Source organism: Falco cherrug, chromosome 15, assembly GCF_023634085.1.
Source record: "Falco cherrug isolate bFalChe1 chromosome 15, bFalChe1.pri, whole genome shotgun sequence".
Classification (NCBI taxonomy): Eukaryota; Metazoa; Chordata; class Aves; order Falconiformes; family Falconidae; genus Falco; species Falco cherrug.
The window spans coordinates 9507817-9535198 of NC_073711.1; the positions used below are offsets into that span (position 1 = coordinate 9507817).

The window sequence follows — 27382 nt, forward strand, 5'->3', positions numbered from 1 at the left end:
GCATTTACTACCATCTTTATATTGTGGATTTATGAGTCCAGACCTTTGAGTATAATTTCACTCAGCGAGCATCAGTCCTACACAAGTAAAATGAAAACCCGCACATACCCACAAGAGCGACGTTAGCACCACCAGGCTTTGCAATATCACACAATGCAAACTGTCAGTGCCTCGATCAATATCCGTCAATGCTCAACAATAAAGACATAGTGCTTCAGATGGGAAAACATTAGCCCTTATCAGATTTACCAGTTGTCCAGGCAATACAGGATCTGGGATTCAGACTGATTACGCCTAAGAGATGTATCATTAAAAATGGTAGGGCTGTGAGGCACCAGTAGTGAACCAGTTTTCGGAATGCGGAGTCCTTGCTTCCATACGCATTAAAACAACAGCAAAAAGCTCACCCCAGGTCTCTGTCCCAGCTGCTGCTCTCTTCCCCATGTTGCTCTGCCTGCTACAAGGATCACATTTCATGGTTTATTGTTCTCCCTCCAACTGGCCACCGTCCACATTCTTCTTCTGTACAAAGCTGCACCTCTTGCTCAAAAGAAGAGAGTACTATGCCTTCCTTTTAGAAATTTTAGTCACATTTACAAACACACATGGACAGTAAGGGGGTGACTTTTAAACACTAAACAACATTCCAGGAAACACTGTGATTTTTCTTTGAGCAAATGTCTGTGAATGAGGCTAAACCAGGTGATTTGCCAGCAGAAGGTTACTAATTTTTGAAGACACAGAAGTTGTCTCCCCTGTCTTCTGAATCTTTAACATTTTGCCTTTTAATGAAACAACTGCCCTATGCTTGAAAAATCCTATTCATCACCTGCCTCAGGAGAGAATTAGCACCGAGATTCCTCAAAGCTCAAATTCAGCTCTGGGTGCACTGCTGGAAATCAAACCCACAGGCACCAGAGCTACTTCACTATAATGGAGTAAAACCGGTACACAGCAGGTCGAGTCCAAAACTTCAGGATCAATGTCTCAATGTAAATAAGAAATCTACTGCAGGTAAGTAACAGTTCTACATGCTAATTCAAAGAAAATTACCAAATATCCCATAATTTTAAGGTTTCCTACCTATAATATTTTTTTCCATGTAATTTTTCTTCTAAATCAGCACTCAGGATTCGTTTTCTTCTATGGGATTAGCATTAAAGTTATAAAAACCTAACAAAATGTTCCACTCCTGAACATCCACCATCTTTCTTCAGCAGCTCAACAGACTGTGAAACTGAAGCACTGTCATCCGGTGTATAATTATTGTAATAAGTCTTCCTTGTAAAATGAGGGGGGCATCGTAAGCTTACCTAACTAGTCTGAAAATGTAAAATGCTCATCACCTGTAATCATTGTCTTAACTGTCACTGATCTTTACTGATAGCCACCAAATTATAACAACTCTCTCTTTGGTGGTGAGAATCAGCTGAAAATGCAGCACAGGCAGAGCACTAGGGAAGTTGCTGGAAGAGGGGCTATTTCAGCCAATTAAAGAGACTGACTGCAGGAATTTTTCTTCTTTTTTTTTTTGGCTAATCAATGATGTAGGGGGTTCAGAGGTGTAAGAGCAAAATGCAAAGCAGGGAAAACTAGGGCACAGGAAGCCTCAGGAATCCAACAGGGATGTGGCAATTCCACACACCCAGCGGTGGAGCCAGAAAAAAAGCCATATGCTCAAAGTTTATGGACATTTGATCAAAAGCAATCATGTTACTGCAGTTAACGACTTACTAGCCATCATCCGAGATGTGGTAAAACACTGTGAATGTATTCTTCACCCACAGTGCCTCCGGAGTAGAACACTGGATGGGCAGTAGTTTGTGAAGCTGCAGCAACTTACTCACTCTCAATCGCACGTTCACTCATACTCCTAGGTCCCAAGCGAGCAAGACCGTCTACTTTGTGTTTAATTTGGGTCCTACTGACCCAAATTACAGGGTCCTCACATGCTTAAAGCAACAAAATTGCTTTCAGGCCTTTGTTGAATCAGGGGCCTTACACTGATAAGCCTTTAAAGCGAACTATACATGCCATATCGTTATGTTGCATGTTTGGATAAGCAGATTCAGCACATCACCAGCCCTCCCCAACTGTCTGTTTTAAGCTGCTGTGTTGAAGCAAGGGAGTACTGAGCATGTAGAACTTGGAAAAGACTGAGTTGATCCTGTGGTGGCACAGTGGGAATGCACCTCATTGATTTACCACTAAGAAGCTGACATTTCGTAACTATCCCCTTATTTCTCATTGCTATCGTAGGACAAGGTTACACCAAGTCGCGTATATTAAAGAAACCCACCTCTGTGAGAACCAGTTAGCAGGGAAGAAGAGCAAAGAAAACCAGGCTCTGGAGTGTATTCCCCAGCCAAGCCGACCCTAGCAGAGCTTCAGTGATCGATCTCTGGTTTGCTGGGTGAGAAGTGTTTCAGTGCTTCGTGAGGAGTTGCTGGAATGCCTGTCTGCACAGGCAGCTTGAAGGATTCTGCTTCCACAGAGCTGGTTCAGCCTAACAAGGTACTTGGCTTTGATGGTGAGGTTCCATGCTTCCTACTATTCTTCCTAACAAAAAGATAGCTATTTATTCCACACACCCAGCTGCTCTCAGACTGAGTCCCCAAGCCCTTCCTTGCTCTGACATCCCCACGCACAGCAAATCTCTCTTACCTGGGGCAGCAGTGGACACTGCTTCGCACCTCTCTGCAAGTCTCAGGGAGAAGGTTGCTGGAGAGAAATCAGGGCTGTGCTTCACTCCTGCTAGCTGCATTTTGTATTTACCAGCTCAGTTGGTATCGCAGATCAACAAAGGGTGGGGAATGGCCCTCAGCCAAAGCAGGGCATTGCTTCTGACAAATGCTAGTAACAAATATTTAAAGTCTGCCTCTGCTATTTGGGAGCTGTACTGCCTGACCCGCTGTCCATGAAGGAGTCGTGTCTTAACTTCACTTCTCACCCCACCTGATCTTCTCTAGTCTCAGAAGCATAACACAGAGATAAATTTGTTGAAGGACACTAAGAAAGAAAAAGACATTCCCACTAAAAGGATGATGGGAAACGTGTTACAGGAATGCCTCTACAGCTTACAACATAAGCTAAATAAGAATACCACCTATACGCACAAAAATAGTGTATTTGAGTGGTACGAGATGTGTTTTGCCTAACAGCACAAAGCTCTCCACTGGGATAGAAGAGATGATGCATGGTGGAATTACAGTACATTTCAACTGGAGTAATGGTAAATCATGCCAGATTGTTGTTATTGCCTTGTCCGTGCACACCCCAGAAGTTTAGCGACGTCACATTTGAAACACAAAGGAAAGCAAAAATAAGAAAACAAGTGACTCAATATTTTCACATAAGCCCTGTAAGACAAGAGATGTTCTCACCTGTCTGCCTTGAGATGGCAATGTGGCAGGCTGCACATGTCTCTGCATCCGATGTGGCTGCATCAGCTGTCGAAACTGCTGCTGGAGAAACTGGCTGTTGTTAGCCTGCTGGGACTGCTGCGTGGCTGGAGGCGGCTGCTGCTGCTGCTGCTGCTGCAGATAGTGAATGAGAGACTGCTGCCCTTGTCCTGCTGTCAGAGGTGACATCTTTTGAGTAGCTGACTCTGAGGCAAAGTGAGACAGTGGTTTGGTGTTATTGAAAGAAAACTGGTCTTGGCTAACAGGGCTCTCATTCACCAGACCCGGCTGTAAGCTACTGGATGGCTGTTGCATAATTATGTTCATATTTTTGGACTGGTTAGTAGTCATTGATTTAAAAAGCGAGCTCTGCATACTTGTGGGGTTGCTGGTGGGAGTGATGTTAGAGATTAAAGTACCTTGAGGACTGAAGGGCTGCTGATGCAGAGCTGGGCTTGACAGCTTTTCTGGCCTGTACGGTGGAGAAGGTCCAGTATTTGTGGAGGCCATGCTGGCAACCAAGTTGTTCTGTGGACTTTTAATGTTGTTGGCTGGTAAGCTGGCTGCTGTCAGCGTGGGCAGCATGGAGCTCTGCGGGCTGAAGGGCTGCTGGTTCAGAGCTGGACTGGAGAGTTTCTCAGACCCATAAGGAGGAGAGGGGCCATTGGATGGGGTGCTGCTGGAAGTCATGCTTGAAAGCAGAGTGTTTTGAGGACTCTGAATGTTGTTCCCTGGTAAATTATTAGCAGGCATGCCAGATACCATGACGTTTTGAGGACTGAAAGGTTGATGGTGTGGGGATGATCCTGCCCTGTAAGGTGGAGAGAGACCAGGAGGAGACATAGTTGGCCAGCTGGGAGCTTGTACTTGTTGCTTAGTAGTAGATACCTGCTTGCTAGCTGCCAGCTGCTTTAGCTGCTGAGCGTGCCAGTTGGAGCCAGGTATGTTGGGTAAGGGGACTGGCAGCATAGGTGGTGGCTGGTTCTTGCTCTGAGCTGCTGTAGAGATGGGCGATGCAGCAGGTTTGTTTGAGGGAGGAACTTGGAAGTTAGCTCCAGCAGATGAGGGTCTCATCTGAGGAGATCCTCCACTGGTTGGATTGCAGCCCGGAGAAAAATCTTTGTTAGCAACATGGTTCTCCAAGTGGGAAGTCTGTGGGGAGGACTTTGAAGTGGTACTTATGCTTGGCTGAGAATGACTCAACCCAAGTGGCTCTTCAGCCTTGCTGCACAAAATCTTCTCCAGATCCAGGTCATTGGGAGAAGGATCAGGCATTTTCGTCAGCTCTTCCAACAGATCTTGCAGCTCTTGGTCCATAGACTGTAAGCTGTTTCCTTTCTCATCATAGTGGACAATGTTACTGTTTTGCCCTCCTATTGACCCCTTCTGATTTATTTCCGTGTTGGGTGGCACTGAAAATGGGGAACCGATGCCACTGCCATTCATGTGATTGTTTTCAAGGAGCACTGGATGACCTGCGACTCCCAGGGAAGAAGCGCTGTGACTAGTGGAGAACGGAGAACTTTGCATTTCTGGACACGCCACACTGGGGTTGGCACCTTGGCCCATGGCAAGGTTTACGTCGTCAAGACAAAGTCTTTTACTGTCATTTGGGAAAATGACATCAGGCACGCCACTGGAGGCAGGAGAGCTATCATCTTCCAGTTTTCTTTTAATAGATCCCTGTAACTGTGAAAATAAAAAAGGAAGAAGAAAGGATCCGTTATTGACCTTATTCTAACATGCTCTGAAGCTCCATACTATAACGCTGGGCTGGAGATAAAGAAAATTAAATCATACAATTAAAAACCCAACCACGCGAGACAAATTCAATCAGGGTTTAAGTGGGTGCAACTTCACTGAAATCAAAAGACTAATTGTCAAAGTCTAAATCTCACATGTTGGCCTTAAAACAGATGTTAAAGCTATAAAATATTGTCTGTCATGTGAACTGTAATAGAAGTTTTTTTTAAAATAGTTTCTGGTACCATTTCAATTAAGACATTATACTCCCTGCATAACAAACATGCCAACATTTTTATGGTAACATTTTCTAGGTCTAAATGGCAGATTCGAATGAAACCCTGGACTGAATTTAGTGACCTTCTGCCAGTGACTCGGATTAAACTCAGACCTGAGACAACTAAATTGTTTTACATTCTTTATAGGCAGAACATCTAAAATAACTGGCATACTTTCTAAAGAAACCAAAACAAAACAAATTATCGACTATCTATCTAAACAGACTTTCAAGCTTCCTAATCACAGATGTTTTAGATTTCAGAAAGAGTAAATAACAGCTAAACTTCTTAATTTTTGTTTATTCTTCTAAGTCTAAGGCAGTATGAGCTTTGTTCTTTTGAAGGATTCTGCAACCCATTCATGAAAATGGAAGTATTTTCAAAATACAATTATATAAATACTTTGATCTACAAGAAAAGGTGTAGTTGTAAATCCACAAATCTTAGGGAAAAAAACCCCTGCCTTCTACATATAAAGAAAGTGAAACTGAAAACAATGCTTCTAGTACTAGTTTAGTGTGATATGGCAATCTCTTCCAAATAGTCATCTGTGGCTTTCAATTTTAACAAGCATTACCTGTATGTCATAGGATTAAGCAGCCATTAACACTGCTGCTTCGAGTTAAGGGAAATAAATGTTATGTTCTTGTTTGTCAATAGCGGGGGGTAGCATTGACAAAAGATTCTAATCAGCAATAGGGAAATGAAAGAAAGTCACCGCTCCTCTAAGCCCTCTCACAGTGAAGCCTCTCCCAGCTCTGGCCCACAATTGCAAATGCTGCCAGTCATCTAGTACCATGCCAAAAATTCACACCTAATAGCAGCTCATACCACTAGAAAAGTCCCCCCATTTAACCCTGGTGTAACCAGACCCACACTAGGGCTGTGGCGAGTATGTCTTAACTTCTAAATTTTACACTAATCATTAAGCACATCGCAGTTTTGCCTAAGAGTCACTCCGCAATGGCCAACGACTTCGGTGCTGTCGGAGCGGTGTCGCAGGACTATCACCGCCGAGTGCGCGGGGGCTGCAGGGCACAAGGTGGGCACACCTTCTGCAATGTGCACATGAAGGTCAGTGTCCAAATGGTCAACATCCACCCCCCCGATTCAACCTATCTTCAGGCAATTGACCACAAACGTGCACTGTTCTGACATGGGAGAATATGGGAGAGCTGCCCAGCGGCTCACTCAGCCGGACTCACCCAAGTCCACACACTCTCTCATCACTAAATTGGTGGGCAGAGAGAAGATGGCAGCTTTGAGCCTACAGTTGCTTAGGCTATAGGTGTAGTTTAGGATTTGTATTGGACGTTGCCATGCTAGTATCCAGCTTTCACAGGCGTTTGGAAGAGTGTGAGAGGATACAAGTTAATGGTACATGAGCATCATGGCAGATGGAGAAGCAGGTCTGCATCCGACAGAGAGCTGCTGATCACCTCTTAGGAGTCCACCTACCCTCCATCAACAGCCACAGCAGTTTCGAATGGCAGCGTGGCAGAGACCTTTTTACATGGGCATCTCCCCCTTACCCCCCGAGAGTTCCCCCTTACTAGGGGAATCAGTTCTCTCCTGTGATCGCCAGTTGCATTGCTTTAACATGGGTTGCACTCAGAAACCACCGGCAAGTGAGAGCCGATGCTGAACGGGGAGAGCTGCTGTCACTGCAGTGTTCGTGGGTTACCTGACAGCCCCCTTCGGCCACAGTCCCGCATGTGCTTGGAATTGTTGCTCTGCAAGAGCCTGCCTTTACATCATGGCGAGAGACAGCTGAAGCATCAGCGATTTGATTATTCCTCTGGGCTGATGAGGCCAAAATTTGCTTATCTTTAGGAAATGGAACAAGGCCTAAATCTTCTCCCAAGTGTTGGTCTAATGATGGATGAAATTGTTTTCCTTCATTTTCTTTGCTAAAACTAAGCCAGAGTTGCATGTTTCAACAGATATTGCCCTGCGTAGGCTGAAACATGTTGGTAGCGCGTAACTACATATATTTAAACCCAGACATGTATAGAGAATCTTTACAGGGGCTTCACACATCCAAAATAAACACAGCGTGTTCCCAAGTTGCACCCTGGGAACCTTCAGGCAGGAAGCGGTGGGGGATCTCCCACACTTGGCCAGCTGACATGCTGGCATGCGTGTCCCTGCCAGCGCTTCTTCTGCCATAGGACATTCCTATGCTCTGAGTTACTGGGGAAAAAATTTGGGCTTTCTAAACACTTTGAAAAATAAGTTTTTTAACTGTTGCACTGGGGAATAAATGTGATGGGAAAACAAAACTCAGTTTCCCCAAGACTACTACTAGATATGTTTATATATCTAGATAAAATAAGGCCATAGCTTTCAGATGGCATGGGCATTCTGAAACTGGGACAGGATTTTTAAATAGGATGCTGTTGCTTAGCCCTCGTGAGAAGCCTGCCTGTAAAAGAGGCAGTGAAATTACCTGGGTGTCATGTTCTCTTGAAAAGCAAGAGAATCCTGTTTCCCAGGTGAATATTTGCACAAGGACCATAAAATATGGAGGACCAATTTCCCTCGGTGCAGGCAGGTATAACACCACGCAATTTAGGAGCATTGCTTTTGTTTAAGATAGATTCGACTACAGCCCCAAATTTGAGAAAGATACTCTCCATAAAGCAACCGAATTAATCCTAGGATAGTTTTGGTTAGAGGGGATGCCTGGGTATCATCAGCCCTCTGCTTGAAGCACATCACAAATAAAAAGAAGTAGATGACAGTATTTCATCGGGCACTGAAGTATGAAGTATCAGCTGCATAGAGAAGAAATCTCTCCTTGGGCTGGCTGGGCTAGCTGAGAGGTTTGTTCCAGTACTGCCCACTGGAACGGAGATGGTTGTTACCCCCATACAGCACGCTCAGTGCCGGCGCCGTCTGTGAGGATCCAGCATTTTTCTCCCCAGCTCCCAGCCACTGCTCTCCATCAAGGTGCCAGCGTGGCAGCCCTGACCAGTGCAGGGGACAGTAACGCAGTTTTGTGTCACAGGGACACTGGCTGGCTCGGACATGCTAACAATGACGGTGCCAGGACATCATCACTGAGGCACTACAACTTTCAGGACCAGGAGCTCCTGACCTAACTAAATGAAGAAGCTGCTTGTTCAGATCATTCATTCAGTACTCTCAGATGCCTCAGGACTAACTTTTTAAGGCCTATCTATCCTTTCCTAGACTCTTCTCTTACTACAAACTTTTTTTCTGCCTATTTCCTTCATCTCGCCCTGGATTCCACAGGAAGGAGCTCATTTATTCCAACTCATTTTCCTCTTCTTCAAGAGGGCTTAATGCTATTTGACAAAATCAACAGAAACAAGAGCAGCACCAAAATATTTTCTTCCACTTTCTCTGCTGATTAATAACTGGGCAGCTCTGTTTCAAACTGAATACCTAAGAAGCAAATAGAAATATTTTAGAAACACGTAACACACACACTCGCTCTTAAGCTGGCTGGAGGCTGTGGCTAAGTACGGGAAAGCTTCATTCGTGTGTGCAGGCAAGGACGAAGCAGACAGGCAACAAAGGGGCTCTTGCGACCTTGTCAAAATTCATTAAAGTGCATTAGCAAGCACAGGCTAACTTCTATTTGGAAATACCTGGGAACCAAAAGCAAGCCCTCCAATTCAGACAATGTCTGATTATGAGTCCTCCATTATCTCAGGTTTGCTTTTAAAAGTGAGAGTGCCATGATCCCAACACTACTGTCCTCTCAAAACCAAGAGGCTGTCTTTCTGGGAAAGACCCAAGTTACAAATGAGTACCACTGCTAGCTCGCAATGGCAGCGTAACAAGAATAAATAATAACCGTTTACTCTGCTCCATCCAAGGCAGCCATGCAGCTGTAGTTACAAACATCTAATTTGTCACACGCTACCTCTTCGCGCAGAACCAATCCCCTACGTGTGGGCAGAGTGCTCCGCAGGCTTCTCTTGTGCAGGGAAGAAAAGAAGAAAAGGTGGACTCGGCAGGAGGAACTTGTCCTCGCCTGTGCTTCCTCCTAGGCTGGGCTCTGTGAAATTGCCTGCTCGGGTGGCTTTTGGCATGAGGCACCTTTCAAACCGAGGAGGTGGCGCTGGCCTTGAGTAACTAACTATTTCTCAACAAAGGGAGAAAGGAAAGCTGGAAGTGGCAAAAACTGAGGCAGAGAGAACAAATTGTTAATAAATACATACTGTGGTGGTTCCATTGGGTTTTAACAACCAACTGAATGGGCACCTCTGGACTGGCTCCCTGCCTGACTGTCACTCAGCCTTCCTCCTTTCTTTAATGCAACAACTGTCCTCAGCTGCCACTCCAGCTCTCCACGTGAGCCAGGCTGCCCCGTGGCCCTGCTGCCAGCCCCTGTTAATTCTCCACCCATCACTTGCTCCTTTGCCTGCACAATATCTGGGAGGAAAGAGCCACTGCAGCCTGCTCAGGAGAGCTTTCTTTTCCCAGCCTTGCAACGATCCCCCCGCCACCAGAAACGAGCCAGCTCTAACCAGAGGTTCCTATTTAGGTCAACGCAATGCAGAAATGAGAGAGGAAAAACACACGGCGAGGTATTTCTGTGCCTCTTCCTGGCTTCTGCAGCCTGTCAGAGATTCAAACCTTGATTTACAGCAACCGCAGGGTGCTGATTATTGATCTGCAACCACCCCACCCCGCTCACTGCCATTCAGAGATCCAACCTACAGCAGCGATTCCCACACCTACGTGGCTTCTTCGAGCAAGAACCAAGCCTGACGGGATGCTACCATTTTGAACCTGTGTCTGTAAAGCCTGCACTGCATTCTCCTCTGGTGGCCAGTCCACCTCTCCCTGTCTCCAGCATGCACCATCATTGCTGGAGACTCTCTTGATGTAGTAGCATGAAATCTACGGATCCGTCACTGGGATCTCCAGTATGGGAGTCGGATAACCTTCTTTCACTGGGAATCTCAAGACCGTTGTAACTCTTGGGGAATTCCAGGTGTTGGCCTTTCTGTTTGTTTGATTGAAGAAAAGAGGGAAACGATGGTAAAAGGAGCCGGGCAGGTGGGGAAAATGTCCGTCTTACCACAGATACTGGATTTGCTAACGTTGTGGCAGCTTTGCACAAAGCCTTTCAGAGCAAGGCACCGGTGCCTCAGAGAACTGGGGAATCCAGGTCACCAATGGGCTGCTAAGAACTGGCATATCTGAATTATTTTGACAGAGAGAGCATGTTTAATTTTTGGTGGAAGGGCTGAGCAAGGCAGCAGGCCAAGATGAGTAGAAGTCTTTTTTCCAGTATTTTTTCAAGGTACATTGCAAACTGTTTTCCCATCTCTGCAAAGTATAAAACCTGAATCCAGGGTTTGCTCAACTGAGCTGACCAGAGAACCCATCACTCTCTGTCTCTTTCAAACACTAGAAACTGCCAAAACTGGAAGTATGTATTTGCCAGAGGCAAACTATTTGCAGCATTCAGCGATCAAGACTTCAGTCTCTGTGGCTTCAACAAGCTTCAGCGAGACCTATCTGCCCATCAGCCCAAAACGTTTCTATCTGTTCTGACAAAAACAGTCATGTAATGAGAAAATGAAACTGGCAATTTTCCATATAAAACAAGAAAACTTCACAAATTTTTCTCCCACGCCTTAAATACACAATTTGGAAAGGTTTGTGCTCTCTATCACTCATTTATCCACACTCTAGATAGATTTTAATGTCCTACTAATCTTTGAGGACAGTTCATGACAAAGAGGTGAGAATCTGACTGTGTGTTCGCAGGCTGGGAAGCAAATCTGATATACTATTACCTTTTAAATGGCAGCAGTCACTTGCATCCCTGCTTGAACTATCAGATGTGCCACTTTCAGTAGCAGGCTGGCTTGCAGACGAGCAGCAAAACCCAAATGTTCACGGGCAAAGATCCCAGTTAACTACAGCAGAACCTGGCGCTGCATTAAGTGCATTTAGCACATCTGCACGTTCCCATTTGTGCATGCTGGCTGCAGTTTGGTAACAGACACTCACATGAGATATCTGAATCCAAGAAAACATGCCTCCTGCTGACCAGTGAGTAGCCAAAGCAGTTCACGACTATGAGGAACATAAACTATGCTTTATCAAAGTCACATCTCAGGCTACAAGGAGAAGTCAAGGAGGCTCAAGCAATTAAAAGTACCATTCACTTTCTCCATACTAAGATTAAACATAAGCTAAACCCACATTCTTCCTGCTGCTTTAGGCTGTTTGACCATTCTGATTTCAGGCAATTTCAGCACGGATGGACGTAAAGTTGTCATTTCACATTGTCAGGAAAGAGATCACATTGTGATCCCAAGCTACCAGAGATGTGATTCACTATGTTTAAAAATAATAATACCCTGACTCCTCAGCTAAGGAGTACCAGAGTAAAGTCTGGTTTGGGGTCTCTTGGGTATTTGTAGGCTGCAAAGGTGGCAGATCTGTTTGTAATGAGGTATGATAGTGGAGAAAGGATTATGAGTAAGGAAAATTCACAGGGTAGATTTCCTTCTATTCACCACACACAGAAACAGGCAACTGGAAGAAGGATGCAGGAAAAGGAACTGGGGATGTAAGCAGTCATTTTAACCATGAAAAGACAAGCTAGCTTGTATGCAAGATGTAGATTATTTTTACCTGAAACTACAGTTTCTCCCAATTTATAATGAAATCTGCCATCTTTAAAACAAGTACATTAACAATGATTGGAAGTTGCTACTTAGGCTATGCACATGTAAAACACCTCCTGATCACCACTGGTACATTTGTAGAACTTCATCCCCCATCAGTACAACAAACATCAGTTGACTTGATGGGAGCATGCTGCAATCCTTTGCCCAGTTACTGTCACCACTCATTGTGATCTTCTCCAGTTACTTCCTCAGTAAATCAGGAACCTGAAGCTGTGTTAAAAAAGAAAGAAGAAAATGAGGCACGTCTTTTTCCTTAATAAAGGTGGTAATGCTCCCTGTTCTGAGTGAAAAAAATACAGTGACTAACAGGGCGGTTGCTCCCATGCCTGTAGGCATCACCTGGATCTGGGCTGACAGACCACCTTGTGTACGCCACCAGGGGCCAAGACAAGAGGTTTTAGTTGCTTGCACTGCCACTCCAGAGCTATAATCAACTCCCTTTCCCTGTTGCATTGCTGCAGTACAACAGGTCTCTTGTTTGACTGTTGAATATACATGAAGTTTCAGACGGTGACTGCCGACTGGGCACTTTCTTTTGCCTCTGTGGCTTTGCTCCCCAAGTCAGCATGCAGCATAGGAAGTAATCCCGGCTGCAAATACTCAGAACTGCACTACTTAACCAGTAAGCACTAAAATCCAAAACATCATGACTCTACAAAACCGGAAAGATGTGATCTTACAATAAGCTTAAACCACAGAAACTAACAGGAAATTCAACCTGGACTACCAAGAGCCCGAGGTATTAGGGTTTTTTTTCTTCTAAATCGTAACAAAAAATTAAAGAGAAGGAAATACTACAAATATGATTTTCTCATACCGATTTGCGTGAATGTAGTTAGACTCATAATGACAGAAATATGTGTGATCTATATCCTGCTTTAAACTGGAACATCTTACAGGCTACATAGCAGGACGTTTGCAAACAAGTTTTTTTCTGATTACACTTGTGTAAAATTACAGGCAACATCACTAACGTCTGGGTGAAGATATCAATGGAGGATCCATTCCAAGGAGAAAAAAAACATAGCCAAGAATATACTTATTTTGCCATCCCACAGAAGGCAGCCCCATGCAAGAGACCAAGTAACATTCACTGTAAATAAAAGAAAAAAGAAAAAAACCCAAACCAGTAGCTTTGCTACTTTTCAGGTCAGACAGAATTACCAGTCTCGTTTAGAAGGCACCAACAGAGATCTGCCCTATCAAAACAAATGTTCAGAGCCTTCCCATCTTGTCTTTCCTTAGCAATTCATCTGCTTTCAGTATTAATGACACTGTTAAAATGGAAATTTTTCCCGGAGAAAAATTGCTGTTGACAAATGGATCTGGAGGAACAGGACTACTGCTTGCTCCTGTGTTGTACTGCTAGCAGGAGATCTCTGTACAGATGCCTCTTAATTAGTCATCTGAAGACTTACAGCAATCACGTCACGCATATTGTTTGGCTGTAACTTCCACATTCCATTTAATGACAAGTGTTATTAACTAGACAGCTGAAGACAGAACAAGTTCTCTGCCTCTCGGTTTTTAAGCTGTAGTACAAGAGCATTTCTTTCATACATGGCTGTAAATCAAGATCAATCTCAGACTCAACGCCTTTCCATCAGTATTACCTCATCTTACCTCAGTTTTAATACCAGCAGTATTGTTTTATATCTTTTTTTATAGTCCATTAATTTCAAAGTCCTATGGAACACTTTGCAGTAATTTTGTAGACTACATTAATTTCTCACGGCAATAGCTAGGCTGGAGAATTGCAGATCCTCTCCACTGAGCAAAATGTGATGTTTTTGCTGCGTGGGTCCACCAGGACTTGAAGGATATTTTTCTCTCTTCTTTTTCAGCCCTTAATACTAGCACAGTGATGCAATGACCACAAGTTAATAAGAGCTGAGAGTAAGAAACAAGGCTGTATATGTTCGTAAATTATGAGGTAGGTTTACAGTTTACTGGACAACCAGGTAAAACCCAGTCTGACACTTCTTTTCTGCTACGTATTGCGTTATTGGAAGACTTACTCCTGTGGTTTTATCAAACTACACTTCCATTTTGTCAAAAGGTATGGTTGGGGAATTAACAGCCTGGAGGCAAAGCCTTCAATTAGGTCAAACCTGGGGCCAAAAAGCTCTCAGGTTCTCAGAACAATAAGAAACAATGGGATTTCAGTCAGCAAAAAAAAAGGCATTTTTGCTTCAGCAGCTGAAGTACTCACACTTACTCTCCCAAAGAAAAATAGCTCAAACCTCACCTCTGTGGCTGCACCTGGACGCGGACACCATGGCTGCAACCCGACTGCTGAGCAGCCTTCTGCTTGCTCTCTCTGCTGGAAAGCAATGCATTACTGTGCCCAGAGCTCTCCTCTGGGCTAGGTACAGGACACAACATTGAAAAGAGCAGTTTGAGGTTTCTCCTAAGAGGTATCGGAAAGTGAAGTGCAACTCTTCAGAAGGATGGAACAAAGGGGCAAGGAAAGGAAACGTCCTGAATGGCTCCTCACCTACCCATTCACCCCGGGCCTTTGCTAGCCTCCTGGATGTTCCTCTACCTTTCAAAAAAATGAAACCATGAACGGGATATTGATTAATACAGACCCATAAAAACAAGCCTCACTTAGATTAAAAAGATTGTCAGTCTACAAGCCTCTCACTAAACATGGGTTTAGAGAGAAGTCTTTATACAGCCAGAAGCAGAAATATTTCGTGAAGCTGAAAAGTCTGGTAGTAAATGTTTAATTTGTTTCTGACAACTTCATTTCATCCTGCCACTTTCATCTTTACCTACACAGCAACGCCACTATTCTCGGCGTGCATTAACTGGAATAGGAATACGGCTCATTGGCAACACGTTATGTGTAGGCTTCATTCCTCCTGGACCGGTGAGGTGACCGGAGCAGCATGCAGCTCCGGCTCCTACAGCACACACTCTTTGAATGGTATCTGTTACTTACCCAGGGACTTTTAGAGGCATTTTGCAAAACAGTGCTACTAAAAGCCCAAACCCAAACCCAGAACATCACTCCACCCCCTGAAGCCCCCGTTCTGTATAGAGCTGTTGAAATCCTGGCCTCAATGAAATAAATATTTTGGGACATTGACTTCAGCTGGGGTAAGATTTTACTCATTGCTCTTTCAGTATTAGAAAATTAAATGTAAACTAAAAATACACAGCACTGGAAGAAATTCTCTCCAGCAGAAAACTCAATGCTTCAGTTACCCAGTTTTTAACCAGAGCACCTCTTGACTTGCTATAGATACCAGTTCCCCTCTGTCCTAGTAGCAATGTTAATCACACATTCATCACTGCAAATTGACAACATAAATGCTGACTTGTGCAAACAATGTTAGAGAAAATGGTGTTCTTGCTGCAGAAGTGAATTACACAGCCTTTCAAGCTTTCTACACTTCTCAGTTTTATGTAAACTCTAATTTCTAAGCCTTTGTTCTGCCTTTAAAGGTCACACAGTTGAAAGCTATGAAGCATAGCATGTGTTCCCACTGATATTAAAATACTGTTTACTAAATCATGCATATAAATGTAAAGAAGAAACTGTTTGCAACCTACTGCGTTAATAAGAGATGATTTATCAGACAACACAGTTCCAAGTATCAACATGTGCAATGTAAAAATCTGATCTTAATCACACAACGTGAGGGTTTTTTGTTGTTTTTTGAAGTAAAGTCTCCACATTGCCATGCAATCACACTAACTTCTGATGACACCGTATTTGACTGATTAAACTCTTAATCTTGCCAATGCTTAACTTCAGGAATACAAGTGGTCTTTTTAGATTCGAGCATATGATTGCACATTTGCAAGATCAGGATTTCATTTGCATATTCAAATCGCAAAACTGCATCTTGCCTTTGTCTGTGTAAGGCCAACTATAGCGCTCCAAATGCTAAACAACCACCGTAGAGTTGGACAGTATTTTTAGCATCTCTATGGTGCACTTCTATCTTTAGCTGCTGTGTTCACAAACAATCCCACAGGACACTGCATAGCTAACATAGCTCGGGCTCTTCATCACATTCAACTTTTCTCCCAAAACATGGTGAAAGCAGACTCTACAACAAGCCAGTTCAGGACCTGCCAAAGCTTCCCTAGATGCATTGCTTTGAGCACAGCAGAAGTATATCAGAGTACTAAAACATGAAAACATTAGGGCATTCTGCTCTGGAGTGGCGATGGAGCTTGCTGTGACTTCCTCCGGGGAAAATACAGCTCTACACTCTGAGTTTGCACTGTGCAGATAAATCAAGGAGGACAGGGCAAGGATTTCTGCATGTTGTTTCCTAGCAGGATATGCCCATGGGTTCATGGCAAATTTCTGGTCAAAGCTTAACCCTGCAAGAGAAGTTAATAATTGAACTTGCCAAATCATCACAATTTCTAAATCCAACTGCGTCTTGTTTTTACAAAGAGGCATATTAAACCAGTGAGCCATTTTATTAGACTCATGCTCATGTAACAAAAACATGTGTTAGCTCTTGAGTGCCAAGTATCATCCTGGAGGGTTACCAATCCCTGTTACAGATTTTGTAGCCAGACTGCAGTTATCTGTCATAACAGAGGAGGTAGTTTTGAATACACAGAATGAAGCAGGCTGCTCGGTTTGGGAATACTTTACATGTCCTGGTCTCTTTGTAAAACTCTAGGAAGGAGGTGTACTGCAGGGGGAACAGAAGAGCTTGAAACCTACAGCTGCCCGTGGTGGGACAACCTTGAGGAAGCCTCCTGGATGGCTGGGGCATGGCCCCAAGCTTGTTTCTTCAGTCCCTAGAGGAACTTTTGAAAATGGCTGCAGCAGCACCAGCTCCAACTCACAGCTGTAGCAGCTGGGTGAAGTCTGAGTGCACAGGAAACATTTTTAGAGTCATCTGTGTGAGGCGTTTCAAAACTACAGGTTTACCACAAAGACAGAAAAAACTCATCATGGGAATGGCAGTATTAATCAGATGATTGACCTTTGAAGCTTTGAATCTGAAATGCTTTCCACACTGAGCTGGAGCTGCATATGGAGACAATAGCCTCCGATACCTTGATTTACAGAGGAAGTACTGATGGAATCCCATATATCCTGTTAATGGGGAAGGGAATTATGCAAAGGAACTATTTTTTTCATTAAGTGCCTCAGCTGAGGTTTGCAGAGGAGCCTAGACACTTGGCTCCAATTTAATTCTAATGGGACAAAGTAACCTGAAAACCCTCGGAAAACCTTAGACCCTATGAGTGCTTCACAGATGGGCTTCTCATTTCCCCATTTACACTTATCTTCTCGCCCATTACTACATGCTACCGAACACTGGGTTATTAAAATTATTTAAATGATAATGGGACTTCGTAAAGAAACTGTGTTCATTAGCTTCCTCCACCCTGCCATGGGTATGGCTGTATGTCTGGGAGGTGTGAGAACCGGGAACAGCATCAAGGCTAGGAGGTGCAGCACCAGAGTAAGACAGAGATGCACAGGGGGAGCAGCCAGGCAGCAGTACATACTGTGCACTACACCTACAATACACATCTGCGGTATTTATTCTTCTTTTTTTGGTCAGAGTTATTTTTTCCCTTTCAGCATAGCACACATTAAATCAAGGATATCACAGTTATTAATTCAAAGTGCTCACATTATGTAAGATGTGCATCAGGTTAAAGAGAAAAGAAGGAAAATGACAGGTACTTTGTTTTTCCTGAGCCCTTTCCTACAGGATTTAATTTTTAAATGTGCAAAGGCTTCCCTTCCACCCAGGATGTGAGCGGGTGGCATCCTGGGGTATGGTCCTCACCCTGCTAAGGGCTCCTCAATTGAAAATTGTGGGTTGCAAGACATGGCCCTTACAATGAAACAGTATTACAGGAAAACTCACTGCATACTTTCGAACATCAACAGTAAATTACTCTTCCATTTTCTAATACAGACACGATGTCTGGAGTTGAGCAAACACATTCTTGAAAGGTCAGAACACTTAAACTGTATGTATCTAGTTTAGGATGAAAAAAACCACCCTGTTGTTGCCTTTTAGTTATGACATTTCCGTTTACCCACAAGAATTACACTACTTCCCCTAAAAGTTTTCAAGCCCAAGAACACGCTTTTCTCCCAGTTTCAGAAAACAAAGGTAAAACGCTTTTTCTGTATTAACTTATCACAGCTGTCACTGAATCCAGTGATTTGTCAAGAACATGGCCGTTCCCAGAGGGCTGCAGCCCCTCGTCGCCTGCGCAGGGACCACCCGGCTGCCTTCAGGAAGGGGCTGGAGGAACCCGACTGGCGCGGACAGCGGCTGGTGTGACCCAGGTGAGCCGCACGTGACCGTTGGCACCAAGCTCTACAAACCTGAAAGAACTAGGAAATCTCCTAAAATACAGAGCTGGAGGGCACGTAGCTCTTTTTTTTTTTTTTTTTTTTTTACTTTTTTTTTTTCTGAAAGAATAGGAGGAACTTCCTTTCGGTTACAGTTACACGGTCTAGTGAGGATATAACAGCCCTAACGATCAGGAAACAACTGTCATGTCCGGATGGCACTACGGAGTGTTACCGGGGAGATGCAAGGACCTGGCAAACTGGGAACAAAAGTTTGGATTTGCTGGAAGTGCTCTGATCTGTCGCTAAACACAGTGTTGTGTCCGCCTTCAAGTTTCAGGGTGTTAAGGGAATTGAAGGAGCAGTGGTTTAACCCTAGCCCAAAGCGGTGAGGTTCACCTCATTTCAACAGGGTTGCCCGAGATCACTTCATCACTTTAGACCGCATTCCTTCCCTGGGGCTCAGACATCTCAAAGCCAAGGCTGCACTCTGGGACTAATTAGTGCGGGTGAGCACTGTGTTAATGTGACCCACCATGCTGGGCCACGCTGGGACCTCAGCAGGACATTGCATGTCCTCTGCCCCAGTAGCCTCAGCAACCTCAAGCTGAATTGCACCGAGAGAAAGTCCCCTTGGCTCATTTAGTGCTGGTGAACAGGGATGTCTCAAGCATGGTAAGATGACTGACCTCTGCAAGAAATGACAGCCCCTGGGGTGGAAGGTGCTGAATTCCAGCTGAGAAGCACTGACTGACTGAAAATGCAATGGAGACTGAAACAGGTTAGCCACTAAAAGTGGTGGAGGGGAACCAGTTTATTTCATACTGACACAGAGGCTGTCAGGTACTGCTTTGTAGAAGGGAACACGGCTTCTTCAAATGGACTAACTTGAACACTTCCAAGTGCTTACCATGGCTGCAACTCCTCACCTCCATCCTTACCACTATGCAAAGCTCCTGCCAGCTTAGCTTTGGTCCTTGACAGCATTTTCAGCATTGCATCACGAGTGCAGATATGCATTTCACAAGTCTCCCATTCCCAAGTTCCTAACAGAAAGCCAGCTTCTCTTCTGAACCAGATTTTCAGCGGAGTCCCTCCTTGTGCCCACCAGCATCACTGACACCGCACTGTGGCACTGCGTGTACCCAGCCCAGCACATCTCATCCCACCGCTGCGGTTGCTTCGGAGGAAGAGAGCTCCAGTTCTTCAAAACGAACCTACTTCCTAGTGTCGCTTGCGGGGACTGCAAAGAAACTACCTGGTTTCCAGTGCTTCAGTCACTCCGTTTGCCAGATGTGATATAGGAAATGGGCAGGAAACGTCAGCCTTACGTATTACAGTAATTCTTCCCCTTCCCTCCATGCCACATCTGAGCAGCACACCGAGTCCTGACCTTGCACTTTTGAGTGCAGCCTTTCTCACACAAACATCTGAGTCACATCTGGAGCCAAAAACAAATAAAAAAGCCAAACACATTGCCTAAGTATTTTCTTTTAAATGAAAAGGGCTAACACCCTGTTTCATATGTAATTGTACTCAAATCTAAAACAAACTGCACATTTTTAACTGCATTAATTTTGTAAGATCAACAAAAATTAAAACACTCTATCTATTTTTTACTCCTTCTGGTACCAGTGTAAAGACTGTTAAAGACCCGATCTTTCTGGAGGTCTGTACAGATGTGAGAGGTGCTGAAGGACAGAAAAGATGTACTACGGTTAAGCACATGAGTTAGGAGGTTTCAGCTGTTGTATTTCTCCTCCCTTTGACAGTCTTCTTGCTTCCACTAAAAACTTCAAGGCAGAAAACCAACAAAGATCTAATTCTTCACCTTGCTTCTTTGCGCAATCACTTGGACAATGGATGTAAAATAGTACTTTTCTAACCTGGCAGCATTTTATATTCACTTTATCCAGGTGTAAAAGACAGCATAAGGAGTAAGGAAGTAGAATCAGATACAGCATGTATTTCTTTTCCTCTTGAACACCTTAACTTGAAATATAATTTTCTTCTTTTTTTTGCCATTAATTATAGACAAACAGGGAAAGACAAATGTCAAGTGTATCTTTAAAGGAAAAATGCACCACGATTTATCAGACCTCCAATAAGAAAATAATCTCCTTCTTCCTGGATTAGTCCCATCTTTTTACAATAGTTGTCTTACTTTTTGTAGTTTCTATTTACTGCCAAGAAAACATGCCTTAGCATACCACTGGAGAATATATAGGTCCTAACTGACCATCCGGTATCTTCCAGATCATGCGGTTTGTACTGCTGATCCTTTTTGAAAAATCAAGTCTATATTATATTTGGTCACAACCCATGAAGAATTAACTTACAATACCAAATCTAATTTGAAGTATTTTGTGATAGTACACAAGAAGACACCAAAAATAACTCATGGGAGAACTGGGGTGACATTGGGGTAGACTTCTGGTTGAAGGATGCTTTCTCCTCCTGCACCGCACCGTGTGTTCCCTTACACGGTGTTTCCTGATTTTTGCAAGTCTGTTCTGTAACGAGACAGACACTAAGTCAGAAGTGTCAATATGAGTAATTCCCTGAAAATAAACTTTGCTCATTTACAATACAGCGTTTCTAACGTGGGACATGAAACTGAACTGTGGAGAAAGAGCTTATCGGGTTGCCTGCAAGCGAGCTGCACTGACGGCAAAGCGCAAGGCTCGATCCCTCAACCCAGCGAGGAAAACGTGATTCCCTGCAAGAACTGCAGTGTGAGACAATCAGACGCCATGTCACCATGTTAGTTCACCAAGTGGTTGTGCAAGATGAGATTTTCCTTGTTGATAAGTGCCTCCTGCTTCCCAGGCAGCATGGGTGCCGGCGCCTGGCGGCACGGGGCTTTGCCGGGAGGCTGCCACTGGCAGCTCTTGCACAACGACTCTGGAAACCACCAGCTCATCAGGACTGCCCATTTAATTATGCCAAAACGGAGCTGCAATGGGATTCCTAGACAGCTCTCGCGTCACCATGGTCTGGATCTCTCATTGCCACATACTAGTTTTGGGTGCCTGGAAGAGGTTGAACTTTTTTTCTCCCTAAAATGCATAGAAGCTCATGGATTGAACAGGAGGCAAAGAGAACTAACCTCAAGTACATTTCCTTTACTTGCTAGTGGTTTCTGCTTAACTCCAAGGGTAATCCAAGAACAAGAAGGATTTTTTGTTACCCTTTAAAAATGTGTTTATATTTATCTCCAGGTGAGAAAGCAGCAGCAGCCTTCACCAGCACATAATATGTTCCTGGTTTCTGAAGCACATGGCTGTCAAACTACTAAATACTTTTAATAGGAACCTGGCCCATTAACAAGCTGAACCATCAAAGAGTCGCATGAGAACAGCAAACAACCCCAGGAAGAGCTGTTGTCTTTCCATGCTGAACAAAAACGATTTACAGTAAGAGAAAGAATGCAACCTGTAACGCTGCTTTGCCTCCCTCTCCAATGCATCCGCACACAACTCTCCCTTGGTTCCTGATACAAATTTAAAGAAGCAAAACTGTCTTTTCCTGTGCTTACTTGTTCCTGGGTGCTGCTTTTTGCAGATCTCCTCCCAGGACCCATTTTGCCACATTCCAGCACCAACTGCAGATTCCATTGGGTCCAGGCTCTCCTCTGCCTTTGATGCATCAAACACGTTTCTGTATAGGTATCTCAGTGCTCATCAGTAACATTTTTTAAAATAAAAATGGTCTTTTCTTCTCTGAAATGCATCTTTGTGATATTCTACACTCAGAATAATATCTATTCTGTTTTAGAACTGGACCTGAGCTGCTCCAACAAACTTTCCTGCTGATTTTAGTGGGTATTTCTCTGCATATCTACTCACAGTTAGGTCTTTTCAGAATTAAATGATTATCACATCTTTTATAATGATACCAGCACTTATTCTTGCCTTCAACATACCTGTGCATATAAAGAGGTTTTATTATTTCTGCACTCACTAAATTTGACTTGTTTCAAACCCCACATGCAATACAAATAACTGCAGTACACGGAAGAGAAAGTATGTGTCTAACACAAACATTTTTAATTCCAAAGCCTTAGACAACAATCGAGATAAACCTAGCATCAACTGCAGCGCAAGCTGTGCCATGCGATTCAAAGGGGGTCCTGAAGGTGCAATTTGCATTTAATGTTTTTGCCATTAGCTCAAGCTTAAGGTGAAACAAAAACCCCACCTCATTAGACAGGTGGGAAAAACGGAAGGTGAAGTCTGGAGCACTCCTACTCGCTGCAGGAAGAACCGTGCTCACCTGACATGCAAGGCGATGCTACATCCTGTGACGAAGATCTAATTTCTGTAATTTTTATTTCTGAAAAAGGATCAATCCCCCACATTTTATGTATGGTCATGAAGGAACTCCTGACAACAGTGAATCTGTGTGCAATGCTTTCCTCAAATCTTTTGCCTTCCACATATAGGACAGCTGCTTTCCAGCTAAAGCACTGGGCTATAGAAATGGGCTGTTCTGATTTATAACTGAGGTGTTTAAAAGCAGGCAATCTAATTATCGACTTGATAGTCCACAACGTCTGCAGTCAGCAAAATTTAAAAAATGCAAAATATTGACGAGATCAGACAAATACATAATGAGGGAGTTATTAAAATGCAAATTGCCTGCCTTCTGGTACTCTGTGGTGTATGGCACAGGACCCCAGAGCCTGCATCTAGCCCCAGCCTCCCTCTAACTCCATGCTGGTTATGAAGTGGAAGAGAAACAGAGCTGGGGAAAATGAACAGGCAGAGCCGTCACAGCGCAGCAGGATGGACCCCCGCATCAAGGGGCCCCAGAGAGACAGTGACTGCAAGGGAATGGGAGGCATTGCAATGTATAAGGAACAAGGAACAGACAACCCCATACACGCTGCACCCCAGACTTTCACAGGATTTCAGAAAGGCCCTGGCCACAGAGGGAAGCCCAAGAACAGCAGTTCAGGGCAACGTCTTTTTTGAGAGAACAGTCAGAAGTGGAAACTTTTTGCAAGTTGGTGAAACTTGACATCAAAACGCAAGAATTGGATTGCATTAAGATTTTTTTTTAAAAAAAAAAGTCCAAAGAACAGATGTGATGGAAGTCTCTATCCAACCTGCTCCAGGATGCTTGGACTTGGCTTTAAGAAGAGAAAGCTCAGTGCCCTGCTCCAGTTTGAGAAGGAGGCGAAGGAGGGCACCATCACAAGCTGTGCAATTCCCTCCTTTCTCATGTCTGCCCCCAACTTTTTCTTCTCATTTAAATAGCCTTATAATCCTGTGGACTGTCTAGTATACACTTGTTATTTCACCTTGCAGACGCATTCTTGTAAGTCTGACAGCTGTATATGTGTCTAGATGCCTATAATAGAACAAGTAAAATAATAGCATTCCCAGCTGTGGGCTGGATGATCTAAGCCCCCACCAGGAGAAATCTTTGATAGATATTATAATTTTATGCAATGCATTTCAATCATGTTAATATTGCTGTAACAATCTCTAAAAACGATGCCAATATAGGCGGTGACACCCAATTAACAGGCAGATACTAAGGGGGAGGTTAAATGCTAATTTCCTGTTGGCATTTAGCCTAAGAACTTCATTATGCCATCTTCTATTTTAAACTGTAGCCATCCCACCTTGTGCTGTGCTGCTGTCCGTTCTTAGTATTACGTGAATCACAGTAATTCCTTGCAAGACAGGAAGGGTCACAAGTGTTGGTGCTAGGCAGCTGCCCCAAACCAGAAGAAAAGAAGGTCCCTGCCCCCAAGAGCTTGCAAAACCTCTGAAGCTAAGCTTTATCGATACTTGGAAGGAGCTCTGGTGCGGGACATTAAAGTGATGGTTCAGACAGATGGGTGTAGCTTCTCAGTGCTCCTAAGAAAGCGTCAAGAGGACAGGGACACTGCAGCAATGCAGTCTCCACTGAATATTGCCCTTTTCAGTATCTGGTTAGGAGTGTCCATAGGCAGTGTGGAGTCAGGCAGTCAAAAGGTTGCTGAGCCTCCCTTGCCGTTAGCGAGCAGCACTGATACAAAGCCAGTTCTTTATCTCATCTTTCAGGTAAATAAAATCCAAAATAGATGGAGCTTAACACACACAGATAACAGCAAAGGTACAGAAACATTGAAAAATACTACAGCATACTTGAGGCTACAGCCAAGACTATGGTAAAGCTGCATTGAATTTGCAGAGAAATTAGATGCCTCGTTAACTGTGGATAGATGCACAACTGCCCAAATTTAAACTTCCTCTTTTCCCCAGCTCACCACAGTCATTACAAATCATGCAGCTGAATGAAAGCTGAAAAAGCACTTGGAGTTCGGCAATTCTGCTGCGGTGAGTCTAATAATAAATGAGGGAAGAGGGGTGGCAGCACTGATAATCTTTATATCAAAAACACATTTTCTGCAAAGCAACCTACTATTGTTCATATGTAAAATACATCATGCTGCTAGTAGGGAACAAACTGTCCTGCATTTTAGAGTCATTTTATTACAGATTCTCCCTGATTGTGACTCAAAACCCAAAAGCTCCATGCATCCTTTCTTTTTAATAAATGCACAAGATACACAACATGGCTGGATTACGTTATGCTGCTCTAGACAGTGGTTTAAAATGCGGCATTGGAGGGATATTTCTACTGTGCAGTATCACACATAAATTATTAATAAAAGTTAAGGAATGAAAGCAGAGCAAAGCTTCATCTGTCCAACTGAAGTCAGTTCCTGAAACATGCTGAGCATCATCCCCCTGTTCCCAAGTCAAATGTGCTGGAGGCAGTATGGTACCCAGGAGCCCTGGTCCCTATGGTATCTCTTCCTGGTCTTCCCATCCTTCTCCCTGAAGCAATTAAAAACTCCTTAAGGCTTCTTGGCAAGCCAATTTTTTTTTCTTCTGTCGCTCCCTCCGAAGCAACAATGCTAGGTGGGATTTAGTTTTGTAAGTGCCAGGTCTTTTTCCTAAAGCAAAAAATGTCCAGATAGATGTGAGCAGCCTTGACCACGTGCAGGGAAATCTAGTCCATTGCTTATCAGTCTATTTGGCTTCACACCAAGAGTAACACACTGCTACAAAGGGCCAACACAGTGTGAAAAAGGAGCTGTTCTACTAGAACACACTCCGTTAATTCTGGTTGAACTGACATTCTCCTAGGACAGCAGCTCAAAACACGTTTAGACTCTCGTACAAAGTGTGGCAGGGAATGGAACAGCAGGCTGGCTTCTCTCTGATGTCACTAAACAAGAGGTAGAGCAAAAAAAAAAAAAATCTCGAAAATCAAACGTAGGACAAACTCTCACAGCATCACCTTTCACCAAAAATAATATATCAGGTTTTAAAAAAAAATCCCCACAACTGTAGCAGGAAAAAACCACAGAAAAGTAAAAAATTCCAGGCTCTCTACACTTACTGTAATCGTCCTTTATAAGAAGAGCCCTCTAGTTATGTGAAATGACATTACCTCACAGCCCCAGGCTCCCCGTGCTAGGCTCAGGAAGGAAGCAGACACACATCTCTTTAAGAGCCGTTTCCTCTCTGCTCTATTAATTTCAGAGATTAAGCAAGCCACTCCTTTGTGGCATAATAGAGCAAGATAGAGCCATTGTGTTTGCGGAGAGTCCTGCTCACTGTTTTTCCACCTTTGAGCAGGGGGATGCCTTAGCACTTTATTCTCAGATGAAAAGCCAGAAAACTTCTAGCAGCTCTAAAATCCCCCCTTATTTTTAATTACAATTTCAGCACATAAGAAGCCAGCAGCTTCATTCATCTCCCCAACCACTGACGAGCATTTCAGTGTCTCACTGACAATTCAGGATGGGGAAAAATCCCATTTGCATCAGATGAGGAATTCTCTTTTCAAGGGTCCTGAATCAACGGTACTTATTTAATCAGGATATTATTTTTTTTTGCCTGGACACACACATCCCACCTTCCTGTCCATCCCTGCAGCGTTGAAGCTGAGGCACTAAATATACCATCATCTTTTCCTTTTCTTTTCTTCTTTTAAAAATTTATACATCCTTTTTGCTCTTTCGCCTTCACAGCACAAAATCCCTTCAGCTTGTACCAGATGCCTGATGACCTGTAATAATATCGAGACCACTGACTCTCCGTTTCAAAGACTATCAACACATCTGATGTTGGAACCTGGGATTACATGGGCTACCGAAGTCAACCACAGCCTCAGCTACTCCTAAAGTTTTTCCATGGGAAGAAGAGAGAAGCAGGAGAACATTAAGCCAATGCCAGAGCAAGTCGGGATCCCCGCTCAAAGCGTGGGCTTTCAAATTTCCTTCTAAAGCTCACGCAGATTGATTTATCCTCAACTTCCCAGATTTCTTTCCAGACTGTTAAGCAAACGAGGCTGGAAACACAGGACCTTTTTGGAGTCAACTGCCATAGGAAATACCACTTTGCGGGGGCACATGAAGCCACAGAATCCTTGAGACTAGTTCACATTTTTTACAGCATGTAAACACGGCCATTACTAAGTAGAAATAGAAATAATGCCATCAGCAGTGAATGGAGTTCTTTAGGGGGAGGAGGAAAAAGATAACACACGCTCAGAGCTTTCAAGCAGCAGAAGAAAGAGCGATCTTCTGGCTGCAGCAGGGGCACATGAGCCAGAACACTGTTTCTACTGTACCTTCCCTTGCAACACAGAGTCAGGAACACAAACCCCATCCAGATAAAACAATTTGCCTATTCAGCAGCTTTCTTTTCACCAGCTGCTTCATCTTTGCAGGCTGCCCCCCCGCCCCCCGCCTTCCCAGTGGCCAACTGAAAACTTCAGAAAGGAAAGAAAAGGAGAAAGGAGCCCTTCAGACAAAGGCTTGACTCTCCGCAAGAGGAGGGCACGCACACCAGAAAACACGGTCACGGTGCTTTGGGCACGGCGCTGGCAAGTTGTGCTGCTGTAGTTGTAGCTGCCTGCTCCCCAGGCTGCGCTTCAGGATTTGGCACCCTATGATGATGAAAA

General features: G+C 43.9%; 1 protein-coding gene across 2 annotated transcripts in view; it reads right to left on the reverse strand.

Moving 5' to 3' along the window:
• The window catches only part of MAMLD1 (mastermind like domain containing 1), an 83660-nt gene that overhangs the window by 29856 nt on the left and 26422 nt on the right, over positions 1 to 27382 (reverse strand). The window contains exons 2-3 of one of the 2 annotated variants that reach the window (XM_055727506.1): positions 3821 to 5090; positions 3384 to 3607 (exon numbers count right to left, since the gene is read on the reverse strand). In XM_055727506.1, the coding sequence (XP_055583481.1) occupies positions 3384 to 3607; positions 3821 to 5090 (1494 nt within the window). Of the gene's footprint in view, positions 1 to 3383; positions 5091 to 27382 lie in introns of both variants that reach the window. The other variant, XM_027799499.2, reaches the window with a different exon arrangement.